The sequence below is a fragment of the Ovis aries genome, chromosome 3 (assembly GCF_016772045.2).
Source record: "Ovis aries strain OAR_USU_Benz2616 breed Rambouillet chromosome 3, ARS-UI_Ramb_v3.0, whole genome shotgun sequence".
Lineage (NCBI taxonomy): Eukaryota > Metazoa > Chordata > Mammalia > Artiodactyla > Bovidae > Ovis > Ovis aries.
The window spans coordinates 78,781,980-78,796,857 of NC_056056.1; the positions used below are offsets into that span (position 1 = coordinate 78,781,980).

General features: G+C 36.5%; 1 protein-coding gene across 3 annotated transcripts in view; it reads left to right on the forward strand.

Annotated features, from left to right (window-relative positions):
• Window positions 1-14,878, forward strand: part of SRBD1 (S1 RNA binding domain 1) — a 227,919-nt gene that overhangs the window by 43,526 nt on the left and 169,515 nt on the right. For all 3 annotated transcript variants that reach the window (XR_009599843.1, XM_012172342.3, XM_004005979.5), the window contains exons 10-11: window positions 9,117-9,220; window positions 12,398-12,505. Coding sequence is in view for 2 of the 3 variants with exons in the window: in XM_012172342.3 (XP_012027732.3) it covers window positions 9,117-9,220; window positions 12,398-12,505 (212 nt within the window). In the remaining variant the exon portion in view is untranslated. The remainder of the gene's footprint in view (window positions 1-9,116; window positions 9,221-12,397; window positions 12,506-14,878) is intronic.

Genomic DNA, 14,878 nt, shown 5'->3' on the forward strand with positions numbered 1-14,878 from the left:
AACTATTGCAAATCCTAAAAGATGATGCTGTGAAAGTGGTGCACTCAATATGCCAGCAAATTTGGAAAACTCAGCAGTGGCCACAGGACTGGAAAAGGTCAGTTTTCATTTCAGTCCCAAAGAAAGGCAGTGCCAAAGAATGCTCAAACTACCGCACAATTGCATTCATCTCACATGCTAGTAAAGTAATGCTCAAAATTCTCCAAGCCAGGCTTCAGCAATATGTGAAGCATAAACTTCCGGATGTTCAAGCTGGTTTTAGAAAAGGCAGAGGAACCAGAGATCAAATTGCCAACATCCACTGGATCATTGAAAAAGCAAGAGAGTTCCAGAAAAACATCTGCTTTATTGGTTATGCCAAAGCCTCTGACTGTGTGGATCACAATAAACTGTGGAAAATTCTGAAAGAGATGGGAATACCAGACCACCTGACCTGCCTCTTGAGAAACCTGTATACAGGTCAGGAAGCAACAGTTAGAACTGGACATGGAACAACAGACTGGTTCCAAATAGGAAAAGGAGTACGTCAAGGCTGTATATTGTCACCCTGCTTATTTAACTTATATGCGGAGTACCTCATGGGCTGGAGGAAGCACAAGCTGGAATCAAGATTGCTGGGAGAAATATCAATAACCTCAGATATACAGATGACACCACCCTTATGGCAGAAAGTGAAGAAGAACTAAAAAGCCTCTTGATGAAAGTGGAAGAAGAGAGTGAAAAAGTTGGCTTAAAGCTCAACATTCAGAAAACGAAGATCATGGCATCTGGTCCCATCACTTCATGGCAAATAGATGGGGAAACAGTGGCTGACTTTATTTTTCTGGGCTCTAAAATCACTGCAGATGGTGATTACAGCCATGAAATTAAAAGATGCTTACTCCTTGGAAGAAAAGTTATGACCAACCTAGACAGCATATTAAAAAACAGAGACATTACTTTGTCAACAAAAGTCCATCTAGTCAAGGCTATGGTTTTTCCAGTAGTCATGTATGGATGTGAGAGTTGGACTGTAAAGAAAGCTGAGTGCTGAAGAATTGATGCTTTTGAACTGTGGTGCTGGAGAAGACTTTTGAGAGTCCCTTGGACTGCAAGGAGATCCAACCACTCCCTCCTAAAGGAGATCAGTCCTGGGTGTTCATTGGAGGGACTGATGTTGAAGCTGAAACTCCAGTACTTTGGCTACCTGATGCAAAGCACTGACTCATTTGAAAAGACCCTGATGCTGGAAAAGATTGAGGGCAGGAGGAGAAGGGGACGACAGAGGATGAGATGTTTGGATGGCATCACCAACACAGTGAACATGGGTTTGGGTGGACTCTGGGAGTTGGTGATGGACAGGGAGGCCTGGCATGCTGTGGTTCATGGGGTTACAAAGAGTTGGACACGACTGAGCAACTGAACTGAACTGAATGATAAAGACTAGAATGTATTACTTTTTATAATGATGTTTAATTATCATCACTAAAGTTTTTCAAAACTTAAACGGTGGTATACATGTAAAAATGTTTATTTTTATTTTTTTTGTGTGTAACAACAAAGAATCTTCAGTTATGCTACAAATATTCTTGAACACTAACTGTGCATTGGTTCCTTCTTAGGGTGTATAGGTGACATGGTCCCTGCTCTTGAGCTTTTGAAGTGTTTCACTGTTATATCTAAGTTGTCTGTTTTACTTTTGTGTACACTGTATCACATGGGGTAAAGTGCATACTTCTGATAATTGGAAAAATTGTTAGAGTGAAATTTTACTTACCTACTTATTGTCTACTGATAGAGCCTAATGAAAAATAATTTTTAGTAAAACTAGTTACTACTAAAATTCCTTTTGCAGAAATGATTGTGCTGTTAGATATTGTCTCCTTTTATTTGATTTAATTTTATTGCAGCTTTGGAAAAAATAGTTTTATTCTGTTAATAAATATGATTAATACTTTGTTTTCAATGCTTAAAAACATTTTGGTTTCTGCATTTTAACTAGTATGTGTAGCACATATGACATTCTGAGTTAGTTGTTGTTGCATTTAAGTTTGTGATTGACAGATATTTCTAAGTGACAATACTAAGACCTGAGAAAGTAGAGCGTTTTGGGAATGTCAGTTTTGAAGAACAGCCCTGTGTTTTGAGAGCTTTTCAGTTATCTTGGAGGCTAGAGTGATGATATGCCAGCTCAGAAGATGATTTTTCAATCCCTATGATGCTAAGGCCTCATGTCCCCAACTCTAAACTCTGCTTTTCAGCCTCCACTTAGATAGCCAAGCATATATATAGCACCCCAGAAGACAGCAGCAAGGGAGGGTGATGACAGACCATGACAAAGGAACAACAGAGGCTGGAACTCCTCCAAATACTGTGGGAGGAGCTGTTGTAGCTATCTACTAAATTTACATGAATTCTTGCTGCATCTTGTTTTCTTTTTTTTGTACATTGGTCCTTAGTGTGCTCCTTTCCACAACATGGATTTGTAACTCAGCCTTCCCGTTCTTTTTTGATAATAGCTTCTTTCACTGATGTCTCACTTTCTGTGTCTTTTAACAGTACCTCTTTTATATTCAGTGCTGCTGTCATCTACAGTAATTCTGGTATGTCTTTCAGTTCTGTTCAGCCACTCAGTTGTGTCCAACTCTTTGCGACCCCATGGACTGCAGCACACCAGGCTTCCCTATCCATCAGTAACTCCTGGAGCTTGCTCAAACTCATGTCCATTGAGTTGGTGATGCCGTCCAACCATCTCATCCTTTGTCCTCCCCTTCTCCTCCTGCCTTCAATCTTTCCCAGCATCGGGGTCTTTTCAAATGAGTCAGTTCTTGGCATCAGGTTTCCAAAATATTGGAGTTTCAGCTTCAGCATCAGTCCTTTCAGTGAATATTCAGGACTGATTTCCTTTAGGATGGACTGGTTGGATCTCCTTGCAGTCCAAGGAGTCTTCTCCAACACCACAGTTCAAAAACATCAGTTCTTCGGCGCTCAGCTTTTTTTATAGTCCAACTCTCGCATCAATACATGGCTACTGAAGAAGCCATAGTTTTGACTATATGGACCTTTGTTGGCAAAGTAATGTCTCTGCTTTAAAAAAAGTTTTTTTTTTAATTGAAGGATAATTGCTTTACAGAATTTTGTGGTTTGCTGTCATACATCAACAAGAATCCTCCATAAGTATACCCATTTCCCCTCCCTCCCAGATCTCCCTCCCATTTCCCTTCCCACCCCACCCTTCAGCCTGTCACAGAGCCCCTGTTTGAGTTCCCTGAGTCTTACAGAAAGTTCCCATTGGGTATCTGTTTTACACATGGTATTGTAAATTTCTGTTACTCTCCCCATACATCTCCCCTTCTCCCTCCTTTCCTCCCACCTTGTCCATAGATCTGTTCTCTGTGTCCATTTTTCCATTGCCACCCTGAAAATATATTCATCAGTGCTATCTCTTCAGATTCCATATATATGTGTCAGTATATGATATTTATATTTCTCTTTCTGACTTACTTCACTAAGTATAATGGCTCCAGTTTCGTCCACCTCATTAGAACAGATTCAGATGCATTCCTTTTTATGGTTGAGTAGTATTCCATTGTGTATATGTACCACAGCTTCTTTATCCATTTTCTGACAATGGACATCTAGGTTGCTTCCGTGTTCTAGCTATTGTAAATAGAGCTGCAATGAACATTGGGGTATGTGTGTCTTTTTCAGTTTTGATTGCCTCAGGGTATATGCCTAGAAGTGGTATTGCTGGGTTATATGGTGGTTTCATTGATTTGCATTTATGTGATAGTGAGTGATGTTGAGCCTCTTTTCATGTGCTTGTTAGCCATCTGTATGTCTTCTTTGGAGGAATGTCTCTTCAGGTCCCTTTCCCACTTTTTGATTGGGTTGTTTCTTTCTTTGGTATTGAATTGTATAAGCTGCTTGTATGTTTTGGAATTTAATTCTTTATCAGTTGTTTCCCTTGGTATTATTTTCTCCATTCTGAGGGCTGTCTTCACCTTTTAAAGCTTTCAAGTTTAATTAGGTCCCACTTGTTTATTTTTGTTTTTATTTCCATTACTGTAGGAGGTGAGTCATAGAAGATCTTGTTTTGATTCATGTCATTGAGTGTTCTGCCTATGTTCTCTTCTAAGAGTTTAATAGTTTCTGGTGTTACATTTATGTCTTTAATCCATTTTGAGTTCTGCTTTTTAATATGCTATTTAGGATGGTCATAGCTTTTCTTCCAAGGAGCAAGCGTCTTTTAATTTCATCGCTGCAGTCACCATCTGCAGTGATTTTGGATCCCCCAAAATAAAGTCTCTCACTGTTTCCATTGTTTCTCTATTTGCCATGAAGTGATGGGACTGGGTGCCATGATCTTAATTTTCCAAATGTTGAGTTTTAAGCCAGCTTTTTCACTCTCCTCTTTTACTTTCATCAAGAGGCACTTTAGTTCTTCTTCATTTTCTGTCATAAGGGTGGTGTAATATGCGTATCTGAGGTTATTGATATTTCTCCTGGCAGTCTTGATTCCAACTTGTGCTTCCTCCAGCCCAGCATTTCTCATGATGTACTCTGCATATAAGTTAAATAAGCAGGGTGACAATATACAGCCTTGATGTACTCCTTTCCTGATTTGGAACCAGTCTGTCCCATGTCCTGTTCTAACTGTTGCTTTTTGACCTGCATACAGATTTCTCAAGAGGTAAGTCAGGTGATCTGGTATTCCCATCTCTTTCAGAATTTTCCACAGTTTGTTGTGATCCACACAGATAAATGCTTTGGCATAGTCAATAAAGCAGAATTAGGTGTTTTTCTGGAGCAAAGGTGAGAATGGCCTTGTAGTATATTTTTATAAATAAAGATTAAATAACTTCTTCTACTCTGTTATTATATTCTGCATGAATGAATTTATTATCTATAAATCTTTGGATAAAGAACTTTTATTTACTGTTGAGTGTTCCTTTCACTATTTTAGAGAGCTGGCAGACATTGAAGGTTTTGTCCAGCCCCAAATAAAGTTTATTTTGCATTAAAAATTTATTTTTAAGTGATTATTTCTGCCAGTGTTTACCTTATAAATGTCTCAAATATATTTAAAGTATTTTTAAAGTATCTATAGTTTTTTAAATTTTGACAATTTGTTCTGTATTTAACATTTTACTTGAAAATGCTTTTAAAATTTATATAAAGTTTCAAAAAGATATATACTTTTCCTTTTTTATGTAGCAGTGAAATTGCTGAAATATATAATACCTCTAACCTTTTTGAAGAACTGCCATACTGTTGTCCAAAGTGGCTATACTATTTTACCTTTCCACCAACAGTTTATGAGGATTCTGTTTCTTTATATCCTAATCCATACTTACTCTCTGTCTTTTTTATTGTGGCCATTTTATTATCAAGTCATATCTCATTATGGTTTTGATTTGCATTTCTCTAGTAAAAACTGATGTTGAGCATCTTTTTATGTACTCATTGAACATTTCTATATTATCTTTGAAAAAATATGTCTGTGGCCCTTTTGAATATTTTTAGTTAGGTTGTATCTTTTTACTGTTGAGTTATGAGTTGTATGTTCAGGTATAAGTCCTTTGTATGATGTATGATTTGCAAAACTTTAGAAACTTTTTTGCTAAGGGCTTTCTTCTCACTTTCTTGACAGTATTCTTTGAGGTATAGAGTATAATCTTGTTGAAGTAATCTGTGTAGTTCTTTTCTTGTGTTGATTATGCTTGTGGTGTTTTACCTAAGGCTTTATGTAACTTAAGACTATATATTTTCCCATGTATTTTCTTCTAAAGTGTCTCATATCAACAGGTGTGATCAATTTTGAGCTAATTTTTGTGTATGTTGTGTGGAAACAATCCAACTTCATACTCATGCATGTGACCATCCATTGTCCCAGAGTCACTTATTGAAAAGGCTATTTTCCCCATTAAACTGTCTTAGCAGCCTTGTTGACATTCACTTGATGGTAGATGTATAGACTTACTTCTGGACTGTCAGTTCTATTCTGTTGATCTGTATGTTTATCTTTAATGCCACACGGTTGTTTACTGTAGTTTATAATTGAGAAGTGACAGTCCTCCAGGTTTGTTCTTTTTTTAAACAAGATTGACTTGTTTATGCTGGATTCCTTTAATTTCTCTTTGAATCTTGGAGTTAGTTGTTCAATTTCTGCAACAAAACTGACTGGGATTTGATAGGGCTTATATTGAATTTGTGAATTAATTTGGGGATTATTGCCATTTAGCAATATTAAGCCTTTTGGTCCATGGACCTGGGATGTCTTTCCATTTATTTGGGTTCAATTAAAAAAAACTAGTGTTTATAGTTTTCAAGAGTATAAGTTTTGAACTTATTTTATTAAGTTTATTCCTAAGTAATTTATTCTTGCTGGTGGTATGGTAAATAGAATTTTCAAAAATTATTTTCATAATGTTTATTGCTAGTGTGTAGAAATTGATTATCCTGCAACCTTGCTGAACTGTATTAGTTCAAGTAGTTTTATAGTGAATTTCTTAGGATTTAGTGTAAGCAAGAGTATATTATCTGCAAATAGAGATAGGTTTACTTCTTTCTTTTCAATCTAGAGGCCTTTTATTTCTTGCGTAATTTTCCAGGATAGAACCTTTAATACAGTGTTGACTAGAAGTGCAAGAGGAGACACCTTTGTAATCGTAGAGAGAAAACATCCAGTCTTTCGCTATTAAATATTATGTTGTGGAGTTTTTGTATGTACCTTTTATCATGTTGAAGAGTTTGCTTTCTGTTCCTAGTTTACTCTGTATTTTTTATCATGAACAACTGCTGGAATTTTTTCAAATATTATTTCTGCATTTATTGACATGACCATATAATTTTTGCTTTTTATTCTATTGTTAATGATGTATTATGTTAGCTCCTTTTTGGATGTTAAATCAACCTTGCATTCCTGGAATTAATCCCTTTTGAGCCTCATGTATAATTTTTTAAAATATGTTTATGAGTTTGGTTTACTAGTATTTTATTGAGAATGTTTACGTCTATATTCATAAGAAGTAACAGTCTTTACATTTTTCTTAGTGTTCTTGTCTGGTTTTGGTGTTAGGGTAAACAGAATCAGGAAGCTTTTTTTGTTCCTATTGTTTTTTTTGAGGAGTTTGTGATGAATTGGTATCGATTCTTCTTTAAATATTTAGTGGAATTCAGCAGTGTAGCCATAGGAGCCTGGGTTTTTCCTTGTGGGAAATTTAAAGTTATTAATTCTATCTTTTTACTTGTTAGGAATCATTTTGGATTTTCTCTTTCTTTTTTGTTCTATTTTGGAAGTTGGTGTCTTTTTAGGAATTTGTCCATTTGATTAACCTAATTTGGCGTATAGTTGTTCATAGTATTCTCTTATGATCCCTTTTATTTTTATTTCTATAATATTCAGATTAATGGCTCCTTTCATTCCTGATTTTGATAACTGGAATGTCTCCTCCTTTGTCTTGATCATCTAGTGAAAGGCTTGTTGATTTTGCTGATATTTTCCAAGACCTAGCTTCTGGTTTTGTTGATATTTTTTGTTGTTTTCTATTCTCTGTTTTATTTAGTTCCCTTCCATTGTTTATTATTTTCTTCTTTCTGCTTGCTTTAGGTTTGCTTCGTTTGCCCTTTTTTGAGGAGTGTTTTTAATGTGTTTTAAAATAATTATTCTTTTAATATGCTAATTAAGAGCAGACACAGCTTGATGTGAATTTAAATTCCTCCTTTGCTCCTTGCTAGCCTTTTGATTTGGGACAAGTTAGTTTTAGAAGAATTATCATATAAAAGTAAGATGATAGCACATGCATTACTGGTGGCTTTGAAGATAAATGAGATAACATATTTAGTGCTTAGATGGACCTGACAGTTAGTAATTGCTCAATAAATGGTAATGATTAGTAGTTGTTAAATATTCCACTTAGAGTTTTGCATATTTGTATTTATCTTAGTGATGTCTTTGAACAAATAAAGGAAATATATCCTTCTAAGCCTAGTGAACAGTCCCCAAACTTTTTGGCACCAGGGACCAGTTTTGTGGAAGATAATTTTTCCACAGGCCTGGGGTGTGGGAATGGAGTAGGATGTGGAGTGGATGGTTTCAGGTGATTTAAGCCCTTTACATTTATAGTGTGCTTTGTTTTATTATTTCTATTTATTGTATACTGTTGGAGAAGGCAATGGCACCCCACTCCAGTACTCTTGCCTGGAAAATCCCATGGATGGAGGAGCCTGGTAGGCAATAGTCCATGGGGTTGCAAAGAGTCAGACACGACTGAGCAAATTCACTTCACTATTGTATACTGTATTTCTATTATTATTACGGTAGCTCTACTGCAGATCATCCCAGAGGTTGGGAAACTCTGCTCTCAGTTCAGTTCAGTTGCTCAGTCATGTCCAACTCTTTGTGACCCCATGGACTGCAGCATGCCAAGTTTCCCTGTCCATCACCAACTCCTGGAGCTTACTCATGTCCATTGAGTCTGTGATGCCATCCAACTACTTCATCCTCTGTTGTCCCCTTCTCCTCCCACTTTCAGTCTTTCCCAGCATCAGGGTCTCTTCCAGTGAGTCAGTTTTTGGCATCAGGTGGCCAAGGTATTGGAGTTTCAGCTTCAGCATCAGTCCTTCCAATGAATATTCAGGACTGATCTCCTTTAGGATGGACTGGTTTGATCTCCTTGCAGTCCAAGGGACTCTGTAGAGTCTTCTCCAACACCACAGTTCAAAAGCATCAATTCTTTGGCACTCTGCTTTTTAATATGCTGTCTAGGTTTGTCATAGCTTTTCTTCCAAGGAGCAAGCGTCTTTTTAGTTTTCATGGCTGCAGTCACCATCTGCAGTGATTTTGGAGCTCTAGGTGATCAAAAACTTTCAGTTAGTAGAATCTGAAATGAGATTTTAGATCACCGAAGTCTCTTCCTGTGACTGTAATAGGCTTTGTAGCTCTATTTTATTTTGGTAAAAAGTATTAAAAAATGAGTATTTTTGAATACATTCTTGGTAAATAAATGAATGCACAACTGATAGAACTCTAACCTGGGTAACCACCCAATTTGTTTCACAAGTGTTGACTGATTAAATTGTTCATTTATATATTTTGTGGATCATCATTCTTTGCTCTGTATGTTTGCACTCAGATTCTGGCAATTAACCGTGGAGAAAATTTGAAGATACTGACTGTCAAGGTTAACATTCCTGATGGAGTAAAGAAAGAGTTCTGCAAGTGGTGCATACAAAACAGGTGTGTTTATAGGTTTTTGCAGAATTTTCTTTCTTTCATTTTTAAAATGCTTGATCGAGATCTGTATGGAAAGATGTCCATTGTGTTAAAAAATAAACGGATAGATGTGTATCCTTTTTACATTTTTATAAAACGTGTGTGTTGAAATAGGAACTATCTGGGAAGTATGTAAGAGTTATTAATAATGGCTATTTCTGGGAAGAAGGACCTTCAGTTTAATCTGTATCATATAAATCTTTTATGCTGCTGCTACTGTTGCTAAATCACTCCAGTTGTGTCTGACTCTGTGCGACCCCATAGACAGCAGCCCACCAGGCTCCCCTGTCCCTGGGATTCTCCAGGCAAGAACAGTGGAGTGGGTTGCCATTTCCTTCTCCAATGCAGAAAAGTGAAAGTGAAGTTGCTCAGTTGTGCCCGACTTTTCGTGACCCCATGGACTGCAGCCTACCAGGCTCTTCCACCCATGGGATTTTCCAGGCAAGAGTACTGGAGTAGGTTGCCATTGCCTTCTCCAAATCTTTTTATAAAGAGTGTTTTTTCTTTTTTGAAAAAGATGAATTAACAGAAACATCCTGTGTATAGTATATCTGAAGTCTTTTGTTCATTATGGATAATTGAGACAAAATTTTATCAGATATCATATGAATAATGAATGAATGAATGACTGGCCACTAGCCTTTTTTATTTTTTAAAATGAGCTTTTAGTGTCAGTGCATGGGATAGTCTTATAGAAAATCATTCTGTCCCCAGATGTTTGTCATCACTTTGAGAAAATGCTACACTAAAGTGGTTCTGTAGTAGATTGTCATGTAGTAGATTTAAAGGGAACTATATAGGGATATCCATTTCTGTTTTAAATATGGGAAAATGAAAGCTAGATGGAGAGAGCCTACCTTTATCTATAGATACAAAATCGGGGGGAGTGTATTTCTTTGCCAAAGTGGAGTATATTTCTTTGTCTAAAGGGGTTGGCAAAGCATGTCTCTGTCAAAAACACACATGTAAGCCCTGGGTCTTTTTCATTAGTTTATAGTACTTTCTTTAAAAATTTTTTTTTTAATTTTAATTTCTTTATTTTTAATTGAAGGATGATTGCTTTACAACATTGGTTTGATTTCTGCCATACAGCAGCATGAATTAGCTATAGGTGTACTTACGTCCCTTTTCTCTTGAACCTCCCTCCCACCTCCCACCCCTGCCTACCCCTTTAGGTTGTTACAGAGCCCCAGTTTTACAGTACTTTCCTGACCCATGTAGGAATTTGAGGTTTGTGACCTCTGTCTTAATCTGTGTGTTTCAGTGTACACATCTTATATACCATATCTTTAGTATTGTGGGATTTTAATTAAAGTGCTGCCCGTCTTAGTATTTATTCAGAGATGTTTAACTGTTGAGTTAGAGGAAGAATCATCATCATAACAGTATTACACACTTAAAAGACTACAGTATAGTATAAACATTAGTCTTATGTATGCTCTAGGAAACCAAAAACGTCATGTGACTCACTTAATTGTGATACTTTACTGTGGTGGTCTAGAACCTACCTAACAGACAATATCTCTGAGGTGTGCCTATAACAGCAACAGAATATAAAAATAATTGTGTCTTAATTCACATCTTAGTTCTCTCTACCTCTCATGACAACAGGAATAGGTGACAGTAGGGAGAAACAGGGTTTGGATGGAAGGAAGGCTATATGTTCTACGTAAAATTATGTTCATTCAAATTAAAAAGCAAAACTGTATTCTACTCAAGTAATACCCTTCTATCAAAGGGATTCAGTTAGTTGTTATGTAGCCTTTTGTGTGTGTGTGTGTGTGTGTGTGTCTGCATGCACGCTCACTTGTGTCTGTTTGTGACCCCATGGACTGTAGCCTGCCAGGCTCCTCTGTCCATGGAATTTTCCAGGCAAGAATACTGGGGTGGGTAGCCATTCCTTTCTCTAAGGGATCTTCCCAACCCAGGGACCAAACCCAGGTCTCCTGCATTGCAGGCATCTTTATCGCAGAGCCACCAGGGAAGCTCTTGTATCATATTATAAATGCTTAAGTATTTGTTCACTGAAATTTAGTTAATTTCCTAGCTGAGATAAGTAAGGGAGATGACAGTGTCCCTAAAGTATATTAATGGTTTATTAAGAATGATTGATAAAATATTAGTATTTTTCTATTCAAGAGCCGTTGAAGGATGCAGGCAGAAATGCTGTCGTTGTAGAGTATGCAGAAGGGGTAGGGCTGAATTTGTTTGTCCTTTTTAGCTTGTGTTTTTATCTTACTATTCCTTTGCAAATTTCTACTAATGATGGGTTCTCTGATATTTATATTTATCAGTATGTATGCAGATATGCTACCTAATAGAGCAGTACAACCTCAGGAATAGAATGAGTTCTACTCAAGAATGACAAGAGGCAATGAATAAAACAGAGTTTCTCCTTTATTCAATCTATTTTAACTCTCAGGAAGAGATTAAGAAATAGTAAAAGAAGGATACAGTGCTTGTCTTAGCTTCACCTGCCATAACAAAATACCATAGACTGGGTGGCTTAAACAACAGAAATTTTCTCCCAGTTCTGGAAGCTGGAAGTCGAAGATCAAGATCAGGCTGACTTGGATTTTGGTGGGAACCCTCTTTTTGGCTTGCAGACAGTTGCCTTTTCATTATGTCCTCACCTAGCATTGTGGAGAGGCGGGTATCTGATGTTTCTTCATATGTGGGCACTAATCCCATCATGGAGACCCTGCCTTCATGACCTCATCTAAACCTAATTATCTCTCAACAGCCCCATCTCCATCCAACTTAGGGGTTAGGGCTTCAACATACTAATTTTAGGGACATAATTCAGTCTATAGCAGTGCTTCAGTAATTTTTGTGACTTTCTTATAGCTTAACAATTTTGGCCATTATTAATAATGCCTTGGGGACTCTCCTCAGAATAGGTTTTTCCTTCCTTAAGTTTTGTGTGTGACCATGGTTACCAGGTTTTTAAAAATAAGAACTCCAGATGTCATAGTAATAATTTTCAGACATCACAGCCTCTCCTCACAGATTATGTTACTTTGGCTTCAGTAAAGTTTCTTTCCCCCTTTTCTTTTCCACTTCCCCTCTCCTCTTCCAGGAGCCCTTTTATGGTCTTATTCTTGTTACATCAGTGTTAGAATAGGCTTTTCTTTTTTGCAGGTGGAGACCACGTGGCTTTGCAAGGCCAGAGTTAATGAAGATCTTATACAACTCACTGGATGATTCCTTTAAACGCCTTATTTATCCTCTCCTTTGTAGAGAGTTCAGGTATGCATCTTGTGTTATTTAACTTTGTGTACTGTTTACTTTTATGTATGGTAATAGGCCCATTAAAGCGTGCAGTAAATATTTGTCGATCCATTAACCAAGCCAGAGAACTGAGTCAGAATCACAGAGTCTTAAATTAAAGCCTAGATTTCAATCTGTAGAGGCATTCACATGCATAGATCATAAAACATAGCTCTTAATTACAGTATACTTTTCAAATCTTGACCACTTAATGTATACCCCTTCCAGTTCTGCAATACCAGTCTTTCAGTTTGACAACCAAGCCAAACAAATGGTTTTATTGATGAGAGATTTGGCTTGGGAGAAACAAACTAGGCAGTTAATAGAGAAGTTAGTTGGCAGCAGTTTCAGAGGTAAGAGAGCCAAAAAAGGCATCAGGAAATCAGTAGAGTGCGTGATGAATATGTTTCTGTGAGAGAAAGCTAATGTATATGTTTTAAACTCCAAATGGGAGTTGTTCGGAGGAATAATTATCAGCGGTGATGAGCAAATATTATGAGACTGTTAAAGTGACCGTCTAAATGGACTAGCAGAAGAACTAAGGTTTACAAAAAACTGCAAAAGAGGTGAGGTACTGAGTTATTTGTAGGGGAGGAGATGGACAGAAATGTTGGGAGGTAAAAACCCTCTCTTCTGCCTCTCTCTAACCTTTATCTTGGTAGTTAGCCTTTAGATACCAGCCATGCCTTCATATATCCTTTCCTTTGTGCTATAGATTTTCTTTATTCTGACTTATTTAAAGGTTTTAGCAAGAGTCACCAGAAACTAGAAATTGTAGCCATCTCTTCAGCCTCACTAGAATTTATAGCAGCCTTTGTGTTTGTCTCTTTTTCCTTTCCTGGACTTGACCGTTGACTTTGGAGGCATTAGAGTAGGGAGTGAGCGGATACTTTTAATAAAGGACATATAGCTTCTTTCTGTCCAACTTCTTTTTATCAAGGTTGTTCATTGTTTTGATTCATCCTTTTTAGCCCAGACATCCCTTAAAAATATTGTTTCTTTTGGAACCCTATCTCATTTCAAGTCTGTGAAGTAACATAACTTGCTTTTGAGTGCTGGGATATAATGTTTTTAAAAAGGGCTTTTGTTCTTAATGAAGAAAAAAAAAATTATCTTACAAAAATTCCCTTTTTGCTATATATTTATCATTTTCTTATTTGCATATAACATCCAGTGGTGCTTTTGACATTTTTGTATATATTTGATGTGAGTATTTTTATTGCCTGTGGAATAATCTCATTGAGATTTAATATATTTAGTTTGGTGTGGGATATTTAATGTATAATTCTTCTCTGACTTTTGTTAGCAGTGGCAAGCAAGAGCACTTCCCTTCTCTTTTTCTAAAATGCCTGTAGTTAAAAAAATACATCTTAATTCTAGTCCATAAGCTGGTTTGCAGACATTGTCTACAGATGTGTCACTTGGTAGAAACACTTGTAATTACCTTAACAGCAGTTGAGAGAGAAAACCCCTTAAGATTTGTTTCTTAAAGAAAATTATATTAAGTCTTTAATTAAAAAGAAATTTGTCCAAATGTAGAAAAATGAAAGAATCAGTAAAACATAAAGAAAAAAAAAAAGGCACGTAGTTCCACTACTTAGTTTGCCAGACTTTTTCTCCATTCATGTGTGCATATTAAAAGAGATCATATATACTATATTATTTTGCAGCTACTTTACTCAGCTGACTAAGATTCATAGTCTGCTTCTACATTTTTGTTTCCCTGACTTCGTGATCAGTTATCCATGTTTCCTTTTTTTATACATACCTCTTTCATCAAGACTACATTATCAGTATTGTCAAATATTGTCTTCTATACTATCTTTTATTGTATCTTGATTTTGGCTCCTCTTTATCTCCATCTTTATTAGGAGAAAATATATCCATGGTTAGTTCAGGATATCATTGTTTCTTATCTGAATAACTGTACTAGGGTCATAGGTGATCTCTGCCTTGAATTTCCTAATACATATTCTACACTGCTGTCCTAAAATTCCCATCTGATTATTTCACACTCTTCTAACTTAAAATCCTTCAGTGGATCTTCTTTGTCTCCAGAATGAAATCCAGGCTCTTTAGAAAAACCTTTCCTCTGTAGCCCTTTGTCTTGATATTTCTTTTTACTTTTTTGTGTGATATTACTTGCTTTTTCTGTAAATGAGCCATGAACTTTTATATATGCTGCTTCTATTGCCTGCAATATTTTCTCCTGTGCTCTTCAGCCACTCTTCCTACCTTTGTTTGCTTAACTATTAGTTGTCCTTCTTGATTCACCTGAGAAGTCATTTCTTTTAGGAAGTTCTCCTAATTTAACCATCCCTGTCATGTATATTGTACTCATCTGTTTAATTT